General features: G+C 38.6%; 1 protein-coding gene across 3 annotated transcripts in view; it reads right to left on the reverse strand.

The window, feature by feature from the left end:
* Positions 1-15,843, reverse strand: part of NAV3 (neuron navigator 3) — a 345,805-nt gene that overhangs the window by 77,872 nt on the left and 252,090 nt on the right. For all 3 annotated transcript variants that reach the window (XM_003783395.1, XM_003783396.1, XM_012814175.1), the window contains exons 16-19: positions 15,128-15,616; positions 10,420-10,461; positions 8,843-9,003; positions 2,561-2,749 (exon numbers count right to left, since the gene is read on the reverse strand). In XM_003783395.1, coding sequence (XP_003783443.1) covers positions 2,561-2,749; positions 8,843-9,003; positions 10,420-10,461; positions 15,128-15,616 — 881 coding nt within the window. The remainder of the gene's footprint in view (positions 1-2,560; positions 2,750-8,842; positions 9,004-10,419; positions 10,462-15,127; positions 15,617-15,843) is intronic.

Consider the following 15,843-nt stretch of genomic DNA (forward strand, 5'->3'; position numbering starts at 1 on the left):
GTTGTAATACTGTACTACTACAATAACTTCGTAGCCTCTTCTGTTGCTCTTGCAGTGAGCTTAAGTGTTACAAGTATCCACTTAAAAGGCTGTGATGCTAATCCTATTGTCATGTTAAATATACTAATATCAGTTTGTGACCTAAAAGACTGAATTGAATTTGTGGCAAGAATATTTTGAATATTTTATATCTGTCACAAAATAATTTCAGGCTCAGTGCCCGTAGCTCGGTGGCCAGGTCACTGGCCGTATGCATCAGGGCTGGTGGGTTCAAATCCAGCCCGGGCCTGCTAAACAACAATGACAACTGCAACAGAAAAATAGCCGGGTGTTGTGGCAGGCACCTATAGTCCCACCTACTTGGGAGGCTGAGGCAAGAGAATCGCTTAAGCCCAAGAGTTTGAGGTTGCTGTGACCTGTGATGCCACAGCACTCTACCAAGAATGACGTAGTGAGACTCTGTCTCAAAAATAATAATAATAATTTCAGAAAGATATGAATAAAATTAGTTTCTATCATGATGGAAGTTGCTCTAGCAATGTTAAGTAAAGAATCCAGACTTATTAGCAGTTAAAAACTACTGACTGTTGAGGTGGCACTTGTGGCTCAAAGGAGTAGGGCGCCAGCCCCATATGCTGGAGGTAGCAGGTTCAAACCCAACCCCGGCCAAAAAAACTGCAAAAAAAAAAAACAACTATAGGCTCGGCGCCTATAGCTCAACCGGCTAAGGCGCCAGCCCCATATGCTGGAGGTAGCAGGTTCAAACCCAACCCCGGCCAAAAAAACTGCAAAAAAAAAAAACAACTATAGGCCACTATCTCTGATCAATATAGATGCAAAAAAAACCTAACAAAATACTAGCAAACTGGATTCAACAACACATTGAGAAAATTATTCATCATGATCAAGAGAGGTTCTTTTCAGGGATCTAAGGTTGGTTCAACATCTAAAAATCAATCAGTGTCACAGTCAGTGCCATTAATCAAACCATCAGTGACACATCATCATCAGTGAATGAAGGACAAAAACCAGACAATCATTTAAATTGATTCTGAAAAGGCATTCAGTAAAATTAAATATCCCTTTATGATAAAAACTCTCAAAAAGGTTAAGTATAAAAGGAACTCACTTCAACATGATAGAGACCATATATGACAGACAGGCAGCTGGTATGATTCTAAATAGGGGGAAAAAATGAGAACCTTCTCTCTCAGGTCTGAAACAAGACAAGGTGCCCTCACCATGGCTGTCATTTCTAAAGTATTATAAGAGCCCCCTTCAATAAAGTGGTGACTTGTATTTCTGACTAGATATATATTGTCTACCTGCAATCATGGAGTCAACAGGGAATAATTTAGTGCCAGTATATTCAGTGCACAGGATAGCCTGAAAAACACAAGCCAATTCTCATGGTCTCCTAAAGTTTTAATCATAAGACATGTTAACTAAGGAGGTAGGAAGGAAAAAGGAAGGAACAGGATAATATCCTCATGTTATCCTCATGACGGAGCTATGATGTCACAGATGAAGACCCTCTGGCTGACCTAACTCAGTTACGCAACAAGCCTAAGTTCACAGCATACGTAAAGGCAGGTCTCAGCCATGGTTTATTTCCAGATTGGGAGTCCTTTCTTTTGCACATAATTATTAAGAAGTAGAATAGTGTGGCTGATTTTATGTTTAGTTTTATTCTAATGAAATTTTTATGTTTAGTTTTATTTTACCCTTCAATGACATGAATGACACTTTATATGCCACAGTTTCCTTCATGGCTACTCTAAGGAAAAAAGCATTCATGGAAGAGAAGAGAAAAATCTCTCAAGTTATTATTCACAAATCTGAGAGTTGAGGTTAGTTTAGAAAAATATAGACCTTTGAACATCAATTAAACTTTCTGAGTTTGTAAAATAGATTTATTTAAGGTATTCACATAGAACTACGTAACTATAAAGGCATTTGTCAGATCAAGGGAGAATTTCATTGCCATTGGATAAAAAATGTGATTTATAAACTAAAAAGTAGGTACAATAGGCGGCACCTGTGGCTCAAAGGAGTAGGGCACCGGCCCCACATGTTGGAAGTGGTGGGTTCAGACCCAGCCCCAGCCAAAAACTGCAAAAAAAAAAGGTACAATATTAATTCTAAAATGATAAGATAAGAAACACAAGAAGCAGTTTCTGAGAATAAAGTCAGCAACGTATTTCATAAAATAAATTGTCTGGTTTGTATATCTTCGTGGCTCATTAACTGAGGGTCAAACAAAACCTTTTTTTCTGATATTTGATGCATCTGAGTTGCTGAAATTATGCATATGTGCGTGAGAATATTGGATTTATGTTCAACAGTTGTGTAGCTGCGTACAAACAAATTTTGGCATATTTCTAGATTTATAAAGAAACAGAACTTGGTAAAGAATAAAGCATTTTTCAGTTTCAGGGTTCCCAACTGGGTAACGTAATGATTTCCTCTTCAGCCATCCCTGTGATGTGACCAGTGCAATGTTCTCCCACAGTTACACAGAGTCATGCCGTCCCTACCGTCCCCCCACCAGCACACTCACCTTCTTCCATGCTGTCTCTGAAGGAGCCCGAGTGGCTGATGGCGCGTGGCCTCTCCTCCAGGGACGTGGCACTCCCACACAGCTGGGCGTCCTCGTAGAGGTCGAAGGAAGAGTCCTGGGCGGGGATGCTGTTGGAACGCATCATGCTGGGCCCCGGAAGGTGAAACTGAGACAGATTCGTGGGACTTACTGGAAAACAGAGCAGATACAGCCTGTTACTCTGGGACTCACGTGATGAAAACAAAGGTTGAGGGGAAGTGAGAATGTGATTCCAGCTCTTACGGAAACGTGAGCTCATAGGGGCTCCAGACACAGGAGTCTACCTCTGAATGTTCAGTGACAGTCACTGTGGAGCCCCTCTTTTCCTCTGGCTCCTTCATGGCAAGCGTTATGTCAATTTTGAAAACAACAGCGAGCAAACCACCAAGTCCCCTCTATTGTCCTGGCTAGAAACGTAATAAAATGGCATTTTCTGCAGTCTGTTATGAAGAAGAGACTGTCTTTCTAGAGTGTATAGGTTTCTTACTTAAAGAATAAGTATCACTTTCATAGGAAAAGCAGAATCAAAAAGAAGAGTAAAACCCAAAAAGGAAACTAAGTTTCTCCAGAATGCCCTTTAAAGGCTGCCAGGTAAAGACTTTCAGTCATCGTGAGTTCTTAAGTGACATATGTTCATTGTTGAGATCACAGTGATTATCAGAGTCAGGTCAGTATTCAGGTTCGTCACGAACTTTTTCTTTAGGTGAAAAGTAATGTGTGCAGTATCTGTAACCTGTCATAAGGTTGATTTCATAAAACTACGCTCTACTGTGCTTAAGACAAGAACACCACAGTGAGACTGTCCAGTGCCACAACGTGTTATAGTTCAAAAAAAGTAACTCAACACTATACTTGGAGAAAAGAATTTATTTACCCACTGTCTCTCACCAAATAGTTCTCATGGATTTAAAGTTTTAGACCAACTGGTAATTAGCCATTTAAAAGAAATATTTGTTTGATTGAATGTATAACTGCATTGGAAAAGAATACCATTTTGAAATTTGGAACAAAAGCAAAGCAGAAAATTGAGAAATCTGTTTATCATATTCTCCTATTAAAGAAAATAGTTTGTTATTGGTACCTGGGAAGTGGCTAAGAATCTTTTAGGGTATGCAGGGAACTGCTCAGTACTTTGAAAACCTTGGGGAATTTTCTGTCATTGGTTTAAAACTGGTCTTACGTTGCTTCAAAATTGGCTATTTTTTTCTTTAACGTGGGCACCATACTTCTTCCTAATATAATTACTTCCTCTCAAAATAATGTAAAACAGGGCTGAGGTAACGTAAGGGGAGTGTCTGTGTCTCCTATTTATGACGCTTTGTACGTGGCAGCACCTTCCGATACGAAGTGAATGTATAAACAGAACAACCCTCAATTGAGTGAGTTATGAACTGGAGTCAAAGGAAACACAACCCTAAGAATCATATCTCTGTGCATATGAGAAATATGATAAAGCGAATAATCCGTCAGAGGAAAAGAAGAAAGGATGGAAATAAGGAACAAAGAAGAAAAGAAAAAAGAAAGAGGCAGAGGGAGGGCATCCCTCTCTCAGGTCCACACTTTCAGCCAACAGCAACCATTAGTCCCAGTTTAGTTTGGCAACTGACAATCCGCCATAAAACTTCCAACACATAAACGTGTATGTGTGAGGTACCTGGATTGGGGTAAATAACCCCATTCTAGTTTCACAGAATGACTCAACTCTTAGTGAATGAAATCTTCAACACAAGTTTATCAGTTTAATATCCACATCTAGAGGTTAGAAGGAGATTTCATTTGCTATTTGACGTTGAAGACTTACCAATATGATCACAGTGACAGCCAAGTGAAGTAGCCTTGCCCAACTTTAAAACATAATAATTTATTTAAAGTAAAATACGAGGATTAGGGTAGATTTTATTTTATTTATTTATATATTTTTGAGACAAAGTCTCAAGCTGTTGCCCTTGGTAGAGTGCTGTAGAGCTGTAGAGTCATAGCTCACAGCAACCTCAAACTCTTGGGCTTAAGAGATTCTCTTGCCTCAGCCTCCCAAGTAGCTGGGACTACAGGTGCCCACCACAATGCCCAGCTATTTTTTTTTTGTGCAGTTGTCATTGTTGTTTTAGCAAGCCCGCGCTGGGTTTGAACCTGCCAGCCTCAGTGTATCTGGCTGGTGCCCTACCCACTGAGTTATAAATGCTGCCAGGATTAGGGTAGATTTTAAAGGGAAAACTTTGCATTTACAAACACTTTTGATAGTATCTCCATTGGAAAATATCCATAACTATTTAAGAATGTTAAATTATGTTAATATTTATGACAAGCCTGTTTGGGGGGTATTAAAATTAAATGGGAAGAAAAATATGGCACAGTCCCTAATTTCACATATAGCCTCTAGGGGAGGTGGGTGAAAAAGTAGAAATGTTAATATGTAAAAAATCGACCAAGAAAGCTATATTATGGAGGACACACGTAACGAAGTTTCTGTAATGGAACACAAATTGGTAAACAGGCTTCTAGTAATGGTTTTGCTTTCCTTCTGCTTCAGGCATTATCCCAATCTCCACCCTTCGGTTTCTTCATGAATTAAAAACAGACGTAACAGGTAAGTGGCCTTGAAAATCCATTGAAAGCCAGAAGACACATGGGAATTTCTAAGTGGGAGAGAAAGAAATATGGCACTGTGTCAGGGAAAGAAGGCTACCCAGCCTTGCCTAAATTGTGTTAGCATAATAAAGAAATGGCTTTTAGTAAGATTATACATTCATTTGTGGTGATTTGAGGAAAATGGGCCCAGACAGAAATGTGGACCGTGTTTTCAGATACCTTCAATTCCCCATCTTTGTGTCTATTCCTGAAGATTAACTGGCGATTGTTTTAAGTAAGAAGAGTTGTCATATGGAATGTTATTTTTACTTGTTTTGTGGAATATGATTGTGTAAATAGAACAATAGGTGAATATCCAGGAAATTTTTTTTTGTCTTTTAAAGGAAGAACTTCAGACATGTTAGTCTAGATTTAGGCAGTTTCTGTCACTGATGCATTCACAGAAGGACTAGAGATATCAGAAAAATTCACAGATAAGTGAAAGATTGACCCAAATGTGAGTCTCTAACAACCGTGAGTTTCTATGAGTGAAGAAGAAAGGGGTTTATTCTCACCATGGAGAGGGTGAATAAGGAGAGGGGAATAGGAGCGGATTCAAGGTGGAGGGGTGCTTGAGAGCAAAAGCACAGAAACTTTTCCTACACAAAGTTGTTGAACATTCACTGTATGCAGACGGATCCATCTAATAAATAGAACTTGGATGTGACAGGTTGACAGTGATGCTTCTGCAGTAACCCGAAAAACTTAATCTGAGCAACTGTTATCACATGTGGACTTGTGGCAATGAGTCTCACCAAGTTAGGAGAGGCCTCAGGAGAACTATGAATAGTAGTAAATGTTTCATCCAAAGACTTGTTTGTATAAGTTTATATTCTGATATTCTTCCTAGAATGGGGATGGTTTCTATTAGAGCTGGCGTGCTGGGAACTGGACGCAAACCATAGATTAATTTGGCAATAGCTCACAGTCGTCTATGGAAAATGACGCCAGTATAGGGATGTTAAATTTCTAATGTTGGTTACCCATTATTTGCACAGTAATATTTCTACAAATTTCACGTATTAGCACATTTGTAGTAGGTAGGAAGAAGGAATATATAAACAATACCTGGGTACTCCAATTCTCGAATGTCAGTAATAATCATACCTAACTAATCATTCACAGGAGACAATGGTAAAATTGAAAACAGGTGATGTTCAAAGATAAATGTAGGACAAAGCTAGCCATATTCAAGTTAAATAGTTACATTTTACACATTTTTAAGAAAAAATGTGCAGTAAGATAACGTTCTGATTACATTTTAATAGTACTCTCCTGCCCAGTGAAAGTTCAGGTGATCTAGAGATACAATCAAAAGTCTTCAAGATTGTGTTATTTTTAAAATAACACAGCATAGAGATCTCAGAATCTGTGATTTGACGGTACATATTCTGGTAAAATCTGGGTAGGCACGTCAGAGCTGTTGCCATACACAGAAAGGTCTTCCTCTGTAACTCCCAATGGATGGAAATGTTGAGGCGCTGAGGCAAGAAGATAAATCCAAAACCTTCCGATTGTCAAAAGATGAAAAAGCTTAAGCAAGAGCAATACCGCTGAATAGAGAGAGAAAGGTGGGAGATATTTGGAAGATAAAAATCGCAAGTTTTGGCCTATTGAAAATGCGGACTACGAAGGACTGGGTGGTGCAGGTTCAAGTAAGAGTAGTAATTATAATGAGGTTTTTCACCTCAGAGTGGTTGAAAGAAGGGTGATGTGTGAAACTCCGAGGAAAACAGAGAGAGGAGCTAAAGCAGCCGTTGGCTTGAGGTGGCTGTGTGGCCCAGTTCACTGACGGGGTTTTAAACTTGGAGCTCCGACGGTCTCAGAGAGAAAGAGAAAGGCTGCTTTGAGGAGTCGTACTTAAACCCATGGAAGAGAACATGAACAGTGTGTTAAGGTTGAGAAAAAGTCTAAAGGAAAAAAAAATTAGTAAAGATATAAATATGAGGAAGAGATGTAGGTTGAATCCACTGCCCAGGGTTTACATCTCACGCCTGGAGCGATTACTAACAGGGTCTCCTTCACTTTCAAAAGTGACCTTACTTACACAATATGGTTTAGATCTCTGCTCAGACAAGCCACTCCGAGAGAAAGAAGTGAAGTTAGAAAGGTCTGATGGGAACCAAGAGAAGTCAAGACCTGAACGATGCTGATGTGAGATCCTTGAAAAAAGCGCGATGGGCTAACAGGGAAAATCCACATCCCAAAAAAGTAAACTTGACCTTTTGGAATTGTGGTTTCTATAGCAACGAAATGTAAGGGATATCTTTAATCAGTGCTTTTCAAACCCAAGTTATTGGAATATTAAAGTTCCGCAGATATATTTTATTAGTAAAAGGGTAATTCAGATTTTGCTTATTAATTATATTTTAGCTCTTTGAAACCCATGCAGTAAAATCCATTCTCGAGGGTGTTAAACGTCACTTTTTCTTAATGTGTTGTTGTGGCCGTGGACATGTTGCCTTCAGCTGCCATGTTAACTGTAATTTACACAAATCTTAGAACACATTTCTCAGTGCACAAATATTTGACATTCTTGGTAAATGAATCCTTGATTCAAATGTCATAGTTCTGTACTAGGCTTTCAAATACCTAAGCTGTGAATCTCCTTCATATAAAATCATGGGGTTATAGTGTCATAAATTATACTTAATTAAATGCAGATGAAGCTCAGGCATATCTGATGAGTGCTGTTCTCTGATAGGTTAGACATATTTCCAATAAAAATGATGATTTGGCACAGTCTATCAGGTCTCACATGGTCCCCCACCTTGGTATACACTGTATCAATCATTCCTTATAACATGACCCAGTTACTATCACATGTATCCATTCAACAGATGAGAAAATTAAGCCTAAGTGTTTCACCAATGTCAGACATAGTAAATGGTGAGTTTTTCCCCCTAAGGAATAATGAAGATGGATTTAATCAGAATAGTGATAGTGGGGAAAAGTATGGAGTAAAGAGTAAACTAATCAAATTAATAAAAGCTAAGAAAAATTATTAGGAGATAATGAGGTATTTTGGTAACTCAGAGCATTTTAGGTGGACCTACAAAAACATTTTTTAATACATTTTTTAAAGTTAAAGTGTTGGGTTTTTTTTTTTTTTTTAAATAGCAACTCAAAGTAAATAAAAGCCATACATCCTTTGGCATCATGGTGTAAAGAATTCTTATGCTAATAGGTTTCACAACAAAAAGTTAAGTGTTTGATACTAATTCATTAGTTCATATGGAACCACAACCAAAATAATTGCTCTTAATTGCTGAAAGCCCTAATCTGTATAGCAGAAGAGTTATAACAGAAAAGAACTAGCTCTGAGTCCTGTCTGCCACTTACTGATGGGGAGACTTTTTCAAGCCAAATGACCTCTCCAACCCTCTGGAACCTCGACTGGAAAATAACCACAATAATAACCTGTGTTAAGCATTTTTATGAGCAATCAACAACATAAGGTTAGGAAATTATTCCGTGAAGAATACACAACCATGTAATTAAAAGGTATTGTTAAGGTGTGTTTATCCCTCTTTTAATTAAGTTGATAGAAATCAGGACTCTGTGAGGATGGGTGGGGAAAAAAAAACACTAAATCAACATTTTAGAGTATTTTACCCAAGTTGGAAAAGTGGTATTTTCCTGTTGCAGAAGACGACATGGCAGACGGGGAGACGAGCGGGGACTGGCTGCCCGTGTCCTGCAGGCCTCCGGTGGAATGAGAACGCAGCCACTCCTTCCCCTCTTCCTGGCTGGCCTGCCGAGACGAGGGGGTGTATCTGCAAAACAGCAGAGCTGAGACACTTGAGCACATCGACAAGGGTAAGGCAACGCCAGGACAAGAAAACAATGGAGAGGAGCTTCTTATTCAGAACGAACAACAATCTCGAACAGACTGACTCTAATTATAATTGCTCAGTTCGTCCAGATGATCTTACACCATCTGTTTGAATCTCAGAGGGGAAAAAAATAATAAAGGAATTTGAGAAGAAAATTATGCTTTTGTGAGATATGAAGTTGAAAATCATAAGCAATGAGCAAACGGCCAAGTTAATAGAGAAGGACTCAAAAGCACAGGGCGTGGAAGGACGAGAGAGTCTAAGAAACAGACCACGGAGGGTGGACAGGGCAGGCCAGAACCACGGGGAGCAGACTGACCACACAGACAGGCGGAGGAATGGGACACAAATCAGTAGCGTATTGTGTTTTTTACGAAAAAACAGTTCTTCGTCTAAATGTGACTTGATACCAATGTCTGAATGAAAAAAAATGAGGGAGTTATATGCTCACTACCTTGGAAAATAAATTTGTCAAATAAAACATTCAAATGGATACTTACTGTTTGTTATTGCTAACAAATTAGAGAGTCAAAGGATAACGGGGAAAGATCTAGTCTGCCCATTACTCCTGTTTCACCAGAGTAAGTAAATTCTTAAGACCACATCCCAGCCAATTTATAATATTCAGTACTGAGCCTCTATTCATAGTCCATTCTATAGCCCTTCCCCAGATAAAAGTGTGCAGTAAAGGATGGCCATAAATTGAATTTTTATTTGTTTATTATGAACTGAATAATTACTTTCAGATTATCAAGTGATATTAGATTAATTCAGATTTAAATTGATCTGACAGATACCAGTACCCCTGGAAATATCGAAATTAAAACTGTTTTGAGTTTTTGATCAAAGGATTCTTTGAAAAATCATTCCTTAATTACAATATTTATTTTATGATGATCAAAGTATGTTTTCTTTGATTCAAATGAGCACATCCTTCAACCTTTCAACATTTACTGGACACATCCGTAGACTTCAAGGGTTCTGAGGTATTGCGAGCATATGCCTCAAAGATGCAAAAGTTAGGAAAGTTAATTTTAATTTGAAATTTTTTCATTCCCCAAAAATTTGGACCCCAAAAAGCAGTGCCTGGGACAAGATTGTTAAGAAGTCTTATTTCTCCAAAATTGTGGTATTCATATTGGAATTTATCCGAGTCACGAATTCAACCTCTGCTAGTATCTCTACCTGAGAGCATCTCACCAACTCTTCAGGCCAGAGGAAACATCAGAATTAAAAGGGATTTGTTTCATCTTGATTTCAGGTACTGTATTGCAAACAAACAAAGAGGAGGCGAGACAGCACACGAAGTTTACAGAACAACAGAAAGAGGAAGCAAATGTGCTGAGAGATATCTACCTTAGTCCCTTTTTGGGTAGTGTATTTCTGTCAAGCTGCATGCTGTTAAAACAAAGAAAACCCCTAAGGACATAATGGAAACAAAACTTCCAAATTACACATCTCACAGAAATGATTCTCTAAACTACTAAAATTAATTTTCTGTAACACATACATAATGTCTAAGTCATTGGAAAAGGCAGTCTTAGCACAAACAGTGACCAGACGTCCACACTGAGTTTCTTCCTAATCTAGCACCACTGAATGATCATTTAGTGATATGGTCATTAGAAAATAGATTAAATCACGTCAGTGTAATTCCCTTCTGCGTTCTATTTACAATGCTATGACAGGCAGTTGTCCTTTCCCTATGCAACGGACCAGACATTTGCTTTGATTTGACCAGCAAGAGAATCATAAAAGTGGCAATGAGACAGATCCACCCTGACAAGTCCCAATGGTCAGAGAAGATGTAAATCACCACTTGATACTTATCTTTTGCCTTGAAATTATTTTTAGTAACAATAAAGGCATAGTTATATCTCCGTTTACATATGAAAAGATAAGACATAATGAGTATTTGCTTAAAACCTCATCTTATTCTTTCAAAAATAAACATTTGTTATTTATGACAATGATGTTTCTAGCATCTTTATTTAAATATATTAATGAAACTAAGCCATACCATCTTTTAGAAATCACAAATCAGGTATGTAAAAGGCCATACACGTTATCACATCTATTTTAAGTACTTCTCAATTGGTAATAAGAAAGGATAAAAAGATGTGTCCACAGAAAATATGAAATGGCCCCTAAAAATAGAGAAAAAGGATGTCAATGACTCAGCTGGACGAGTGTAGGAATTTCTGTGTAGTTCCTGGCATGCAAATAAGCAAAGAGGATCAGTCTTGGAATCTCAAGGTTTTAGCACTCCTCCTTTAGAACCTCAAATGACCAAAATTAAATACACAAGACGCGCATAATGGGGGTGAAATCACATGAATGTGGATACACTGGCTGAAAATTTAATCACTCAAAATCAAAGCTAAAATGTTTTCCTCTATGTATACTCCATGCGATAGAAACATCCAAAGGCTTTCTATGACTTTAACTTTATGGGGACATCCACACAGGACAGCTACTACAATTACAGGGCGGCCAGTTCCAGTATTTACCATGATTTAGAAGGGTTCCCAGTAGTGTGGATAAACAAACAAATCACACTGAACCAACAGGAGAAGCCTCCAAACATGACGTCCACGTGCAGAAGAATTTTACAGTCGTACACTATTTTAAAGAGTATCTCTTTTAAAGAGTAACAAATTCAAGTTTAACATTGCAGAGATAATTAAAAAGAGGCATTCTTTTGTCAGTGTTAGCCAGTTATATAAAAAATCATATATTTATATGAGGCAGAGAAGTTTAATTTAAAAAACTAGAAAAATACATTTAAATTTAGGAATACAATTTAAGGCTTTAAGTAGAAACATGATCGAATCTGGATCTTGACAATTTCACAGTACAGTCACTTTCCACATACAGCCCTGGGCTTGCAGACTCCCATCCACGACTGGCCAGGTAGGTCGTGAAGGTAAGTGCAGCGGGGATTTCAGTCTACAGAAGACAGGCCCCAAATAGCCTGAAGTTACTGAAGCCTGAAGTTATGGGCAAAAGTGTAAGTCACCAGACGTGACATTCAAAGACCAACCAGGAACTTTCAAAAGTGACTACTACTTTAAATCATTTAACAAATTTGGTTCGATCACAAAATACCAAACAAAAAAAAAATGGGGACTAGTTATGGCTGTGGGGTCACCAATGGCCTAGAGCAGCTATCGAGGGAAAACTGTTCAAGAATGCATGTTATTATTTATTTATTATTTGACTATTTCATTCAATTTACCGGAGAGGAATTTAAACACAAATTGAAGTTTTATGAAACATTACCCTTTAAACGTGAATATCAATGACGTATTATAAAGTCACAGACAAAGGGTAAGTCCTAAACATTCTTCCATCTAGAGTACAAAACCCCAGTGAATCTGCTTTAAATATTCACACTGCTACGCACTTTTGGGTTTGGCTCTGTGCTTTCTTAGCATTCCCTACACTCCGCTTAACAAGGAATTATCATTAAGCCAGAATCATTGATGAAATCTAGTTTTTTCTTCAGTAGATCATAAGCTTTCTTAACTAGACATCAAAGGAGTCGAGGAAGCTAATATCTTTAATAGTTTTGTTCTCAAGGAAAGGGACACAATGTCTATATGAAAATTTATTTCAATCCAACAGTCTACTGGAAGGAACTAATTAACATTTACAGTATAGACTAGATGTATGAAATATTGACATTTATTTCTCATAGCTTCAATTCACCAATATACTTTAAGGATCAAAAACACAATATTTTCTGGAATTCAAAATTAGCTTAATTTATTTTGGAAAAGACTGCGTTTGGCCACTTTAACGCTAGAACATTCTGATTGGTAAAAATCCGTCTATTTCAAAGATTAAACAACAATCAAAAAGATCTGCTTAACAATAATAAGTAACTGCAGATCAGCTAGGGTAGTTTTAGAGTGAAAACTGATGCTGACTTCAGCTAAAAATAAAGATCAGAGTAAAATATTAAAACTGCATTTTGACTGCAGCTATAAAGCTCATCACTCTTGCCATCTACTTTTGATTTGAGGATAACTTGGTTACCAGTAGTTACTTCACCGTATTTCTGAATCTTTAATGTTGGAATGCTGAAGAAATAATTTCTGGCTAAATAGTCTACACGTTGTCGTCATCTTCATAATTAGAAAGTAGCCAGTATTTTAGAGGCCGCAGGGGTTAAATGATGACCGTCTTGCAGTATGCTCGGTCTGGTTAACTTGGTATTTGGTTTCTCACATGTAGGATACACAGTGTAGGATTTAGCCATTAAAACTATAGGTGGTTAATATATTTTCAATATGACTTGATTTGTTAGAAGTTTTATAAATGGGTGAATGTCCATTTCAATTGAGGTCGATGAAACTAAATCGAAGATATTGTAGGAAACCTGACTTCTTAGATGGGAAATCAAACACTTACTAAGTTTTATGTATACTGTCTATAACAGCAAAACCAAAAGGAAAATAGATATGCTTTAGTTGCTATCTCCTAGCTATCTTGACACAGTTTTTGTTTATGAGGAAAAATGCGTGTTGTAATTAGCAGTCCACTAAAGCAAGTTTGAAGCAGTAGTATTTTAGTTAGCTGTAAAATTGTTTTTTGTTTTGTTTTGTTTTGAGACAAGAGACTCACTTTGTTACCCTCTGTAGAGTGCTGTGGCATAGCTCACAGCAACCTCAAACTCTTGGGCTCAAGCAATTTTCTAGTCTCAGCCTCCTGAGTGGCTAGGACTACAGGTGCCTGATACAATGTCTGGCTATTTTTTTTTAAGAGACGAGGTCTGACTCTGGCTCACGCTGGTCTCACACCTGTGAGCTCAGGCAATCCACCTGCTTCAGCTTCCTGAGTGTTAGGATTACAGGCGTGAGCCACCATACCTGGCTGTCTGTTGTAAAATTCTTTTATCAGGGCTAAGTCATTATCAAGCCATTTACGAGGCTGCTCTTGTCTCCTTCCTTGTTAGGGAAGTGGGAAGGAAAGTGGCACAGAACAGAAGCAACGTATTGATCTGGGCTTTGACTTTACAAAGGTAAGACAAACAGGGGAGAGTAGGGAACCTTAGATTAAGGGGCAACCCCACACTATAGAAACAGACAGTCCAAAAAATTGGGGTGGGTGTCCAAAAAATAAGGTGATAAGGCGATCCAAAAAATTAGGGTGGGGAGGGTACAGGCATTTCAGTGACCACAGGGCTCTTCTACTTTCATATGTGGCCAAGACAATTTTTGAAAGGTATCTTTGTGCCAAGAAACAAAGCATTATTTTCAGGGAAAAAGTGGCTTAAAGATACTTTCCTGTGTTAAGAGTCAGTATCAATAGACGTGCACATCCTCAGAAGGATATTTTGGGGGAAAGAATCTGGAGTCATTTTGGTTGAAAAATGAGACGCTTTCTATAAGTATATTATATATGAAATGCCTTGTCATGTTCTACACTTTAAGTAAAAGGAAAATCTTATCTGTGTATGCATAACCAATGTAAACTACTTTGTAACAGGATTAATTTTCAAGGAGTCCATTTAAAATAGCACTGGTGTTATAATTTTCTCTAAGAATTCATGGTTGACAATTGATTTTTTTTTCCTCCGGGTCAACTAGGATTCTCCGGGGATCCATTTGCTATTTTTTTTCATAGACGTACAAATGAAACACATTTAAGATACTGTTCTGAGCATAACTGCAGAATTATTTAAATTTGGTTTTTAAAAATGCTTGAATTATCATAAGGCGCTCATGTTGTCCCAGAGCTTAAGCCCAATCATTGAGATGTCTTGAAAGACCTCATTCCATACCTAAATATATTCTTCGAATTTTATTTATATTGCCTACTAAGTATAAACATATACATTCATATTAAAAAACTTAATTATCCAATCACCCTATGCTTAATGGTTTTATTACTTTGCAAATTTGGTAATAAGAGTAAATACAAGGCCCAGTGTCACCAATCTCACATCCCTTTGCACAGTGGCACTCACGCTGAAATCAAGGTAACTTGAGGGGTAGGGGTGAGGCACAGCGTAGGGAGGAGGGGTGGGGACGTCAGCGATGGCTCCAGGAAAGCTCACCTTTCTGAGAGAGTAGATCTCACACTACCCGTTCTCATGAGCAGGCTCTGAACTTCATGAGTGCCTGTGGTCAGTCCCGACAGGGAGCCATGGTGGCTGAGGGGCAGGTCAATGGACTCAGAGCTTGTGTGGAGGCTAGTCATGGACTGGTAGCTCGGAGTGTCCTTGCTGCCTGCAGAGGAACTGCTCAGATTGGCAGCCCACACCAGACCACCTGATGTGAAAGAGTGAACCGACGCTGGGCTGGACGCCAACGAGTGACTTAAGCTTATAACATCTGTAGTTAGGTCTGAGGGCTTATTGAAGAGAGGGCTGCTGCTGCCACTGAGCCCACCAGCGCTGCCCATGCTGCCCGTCCCGGACGACGGTGACTCCAGACTGCCTTGGCGCGCTAATGTGGTACTAGGGCTGGGCATTACTGAGGAGGATTTCACACCCTCAGTATTAGGTGCAGAGGCAGATTTGCCACCTGCCTTGGCACCAAACAACCTAAAAGAAAAACAAATAACAACTTCAGTTGTTCCAAGAAACTAATATCTGCATTTAATATTTAGGGTTACCGTACACAGAACCAAGCGTGCTTTGGCATGCTGAGCTACCAAGCACTTCCCATCTCTCCCTTAATTAGTTTCCTAAGCCTGGACTTCTACATCAAGTGCTGAAAAACTCTCACATCACCACTAGGGGAAGTCAGTACGGGGCAGCTACTGGGGAAA

Source organism: Otolemur garnettii, unplaced genomic scaffold, assembly GCF_000181295.1.
Source record: "Otolemur garnettii isolate 467f Iridium unplaced genomic scaffold, OtoGar3 scaffold00007, whole genome shotgun sequence".
Lineage (NCBI taxonomy): Eukaryota > Metazoa > Chordata > Mammalia > Primates > Galagidae > Otolemur > Otolemur garnettii.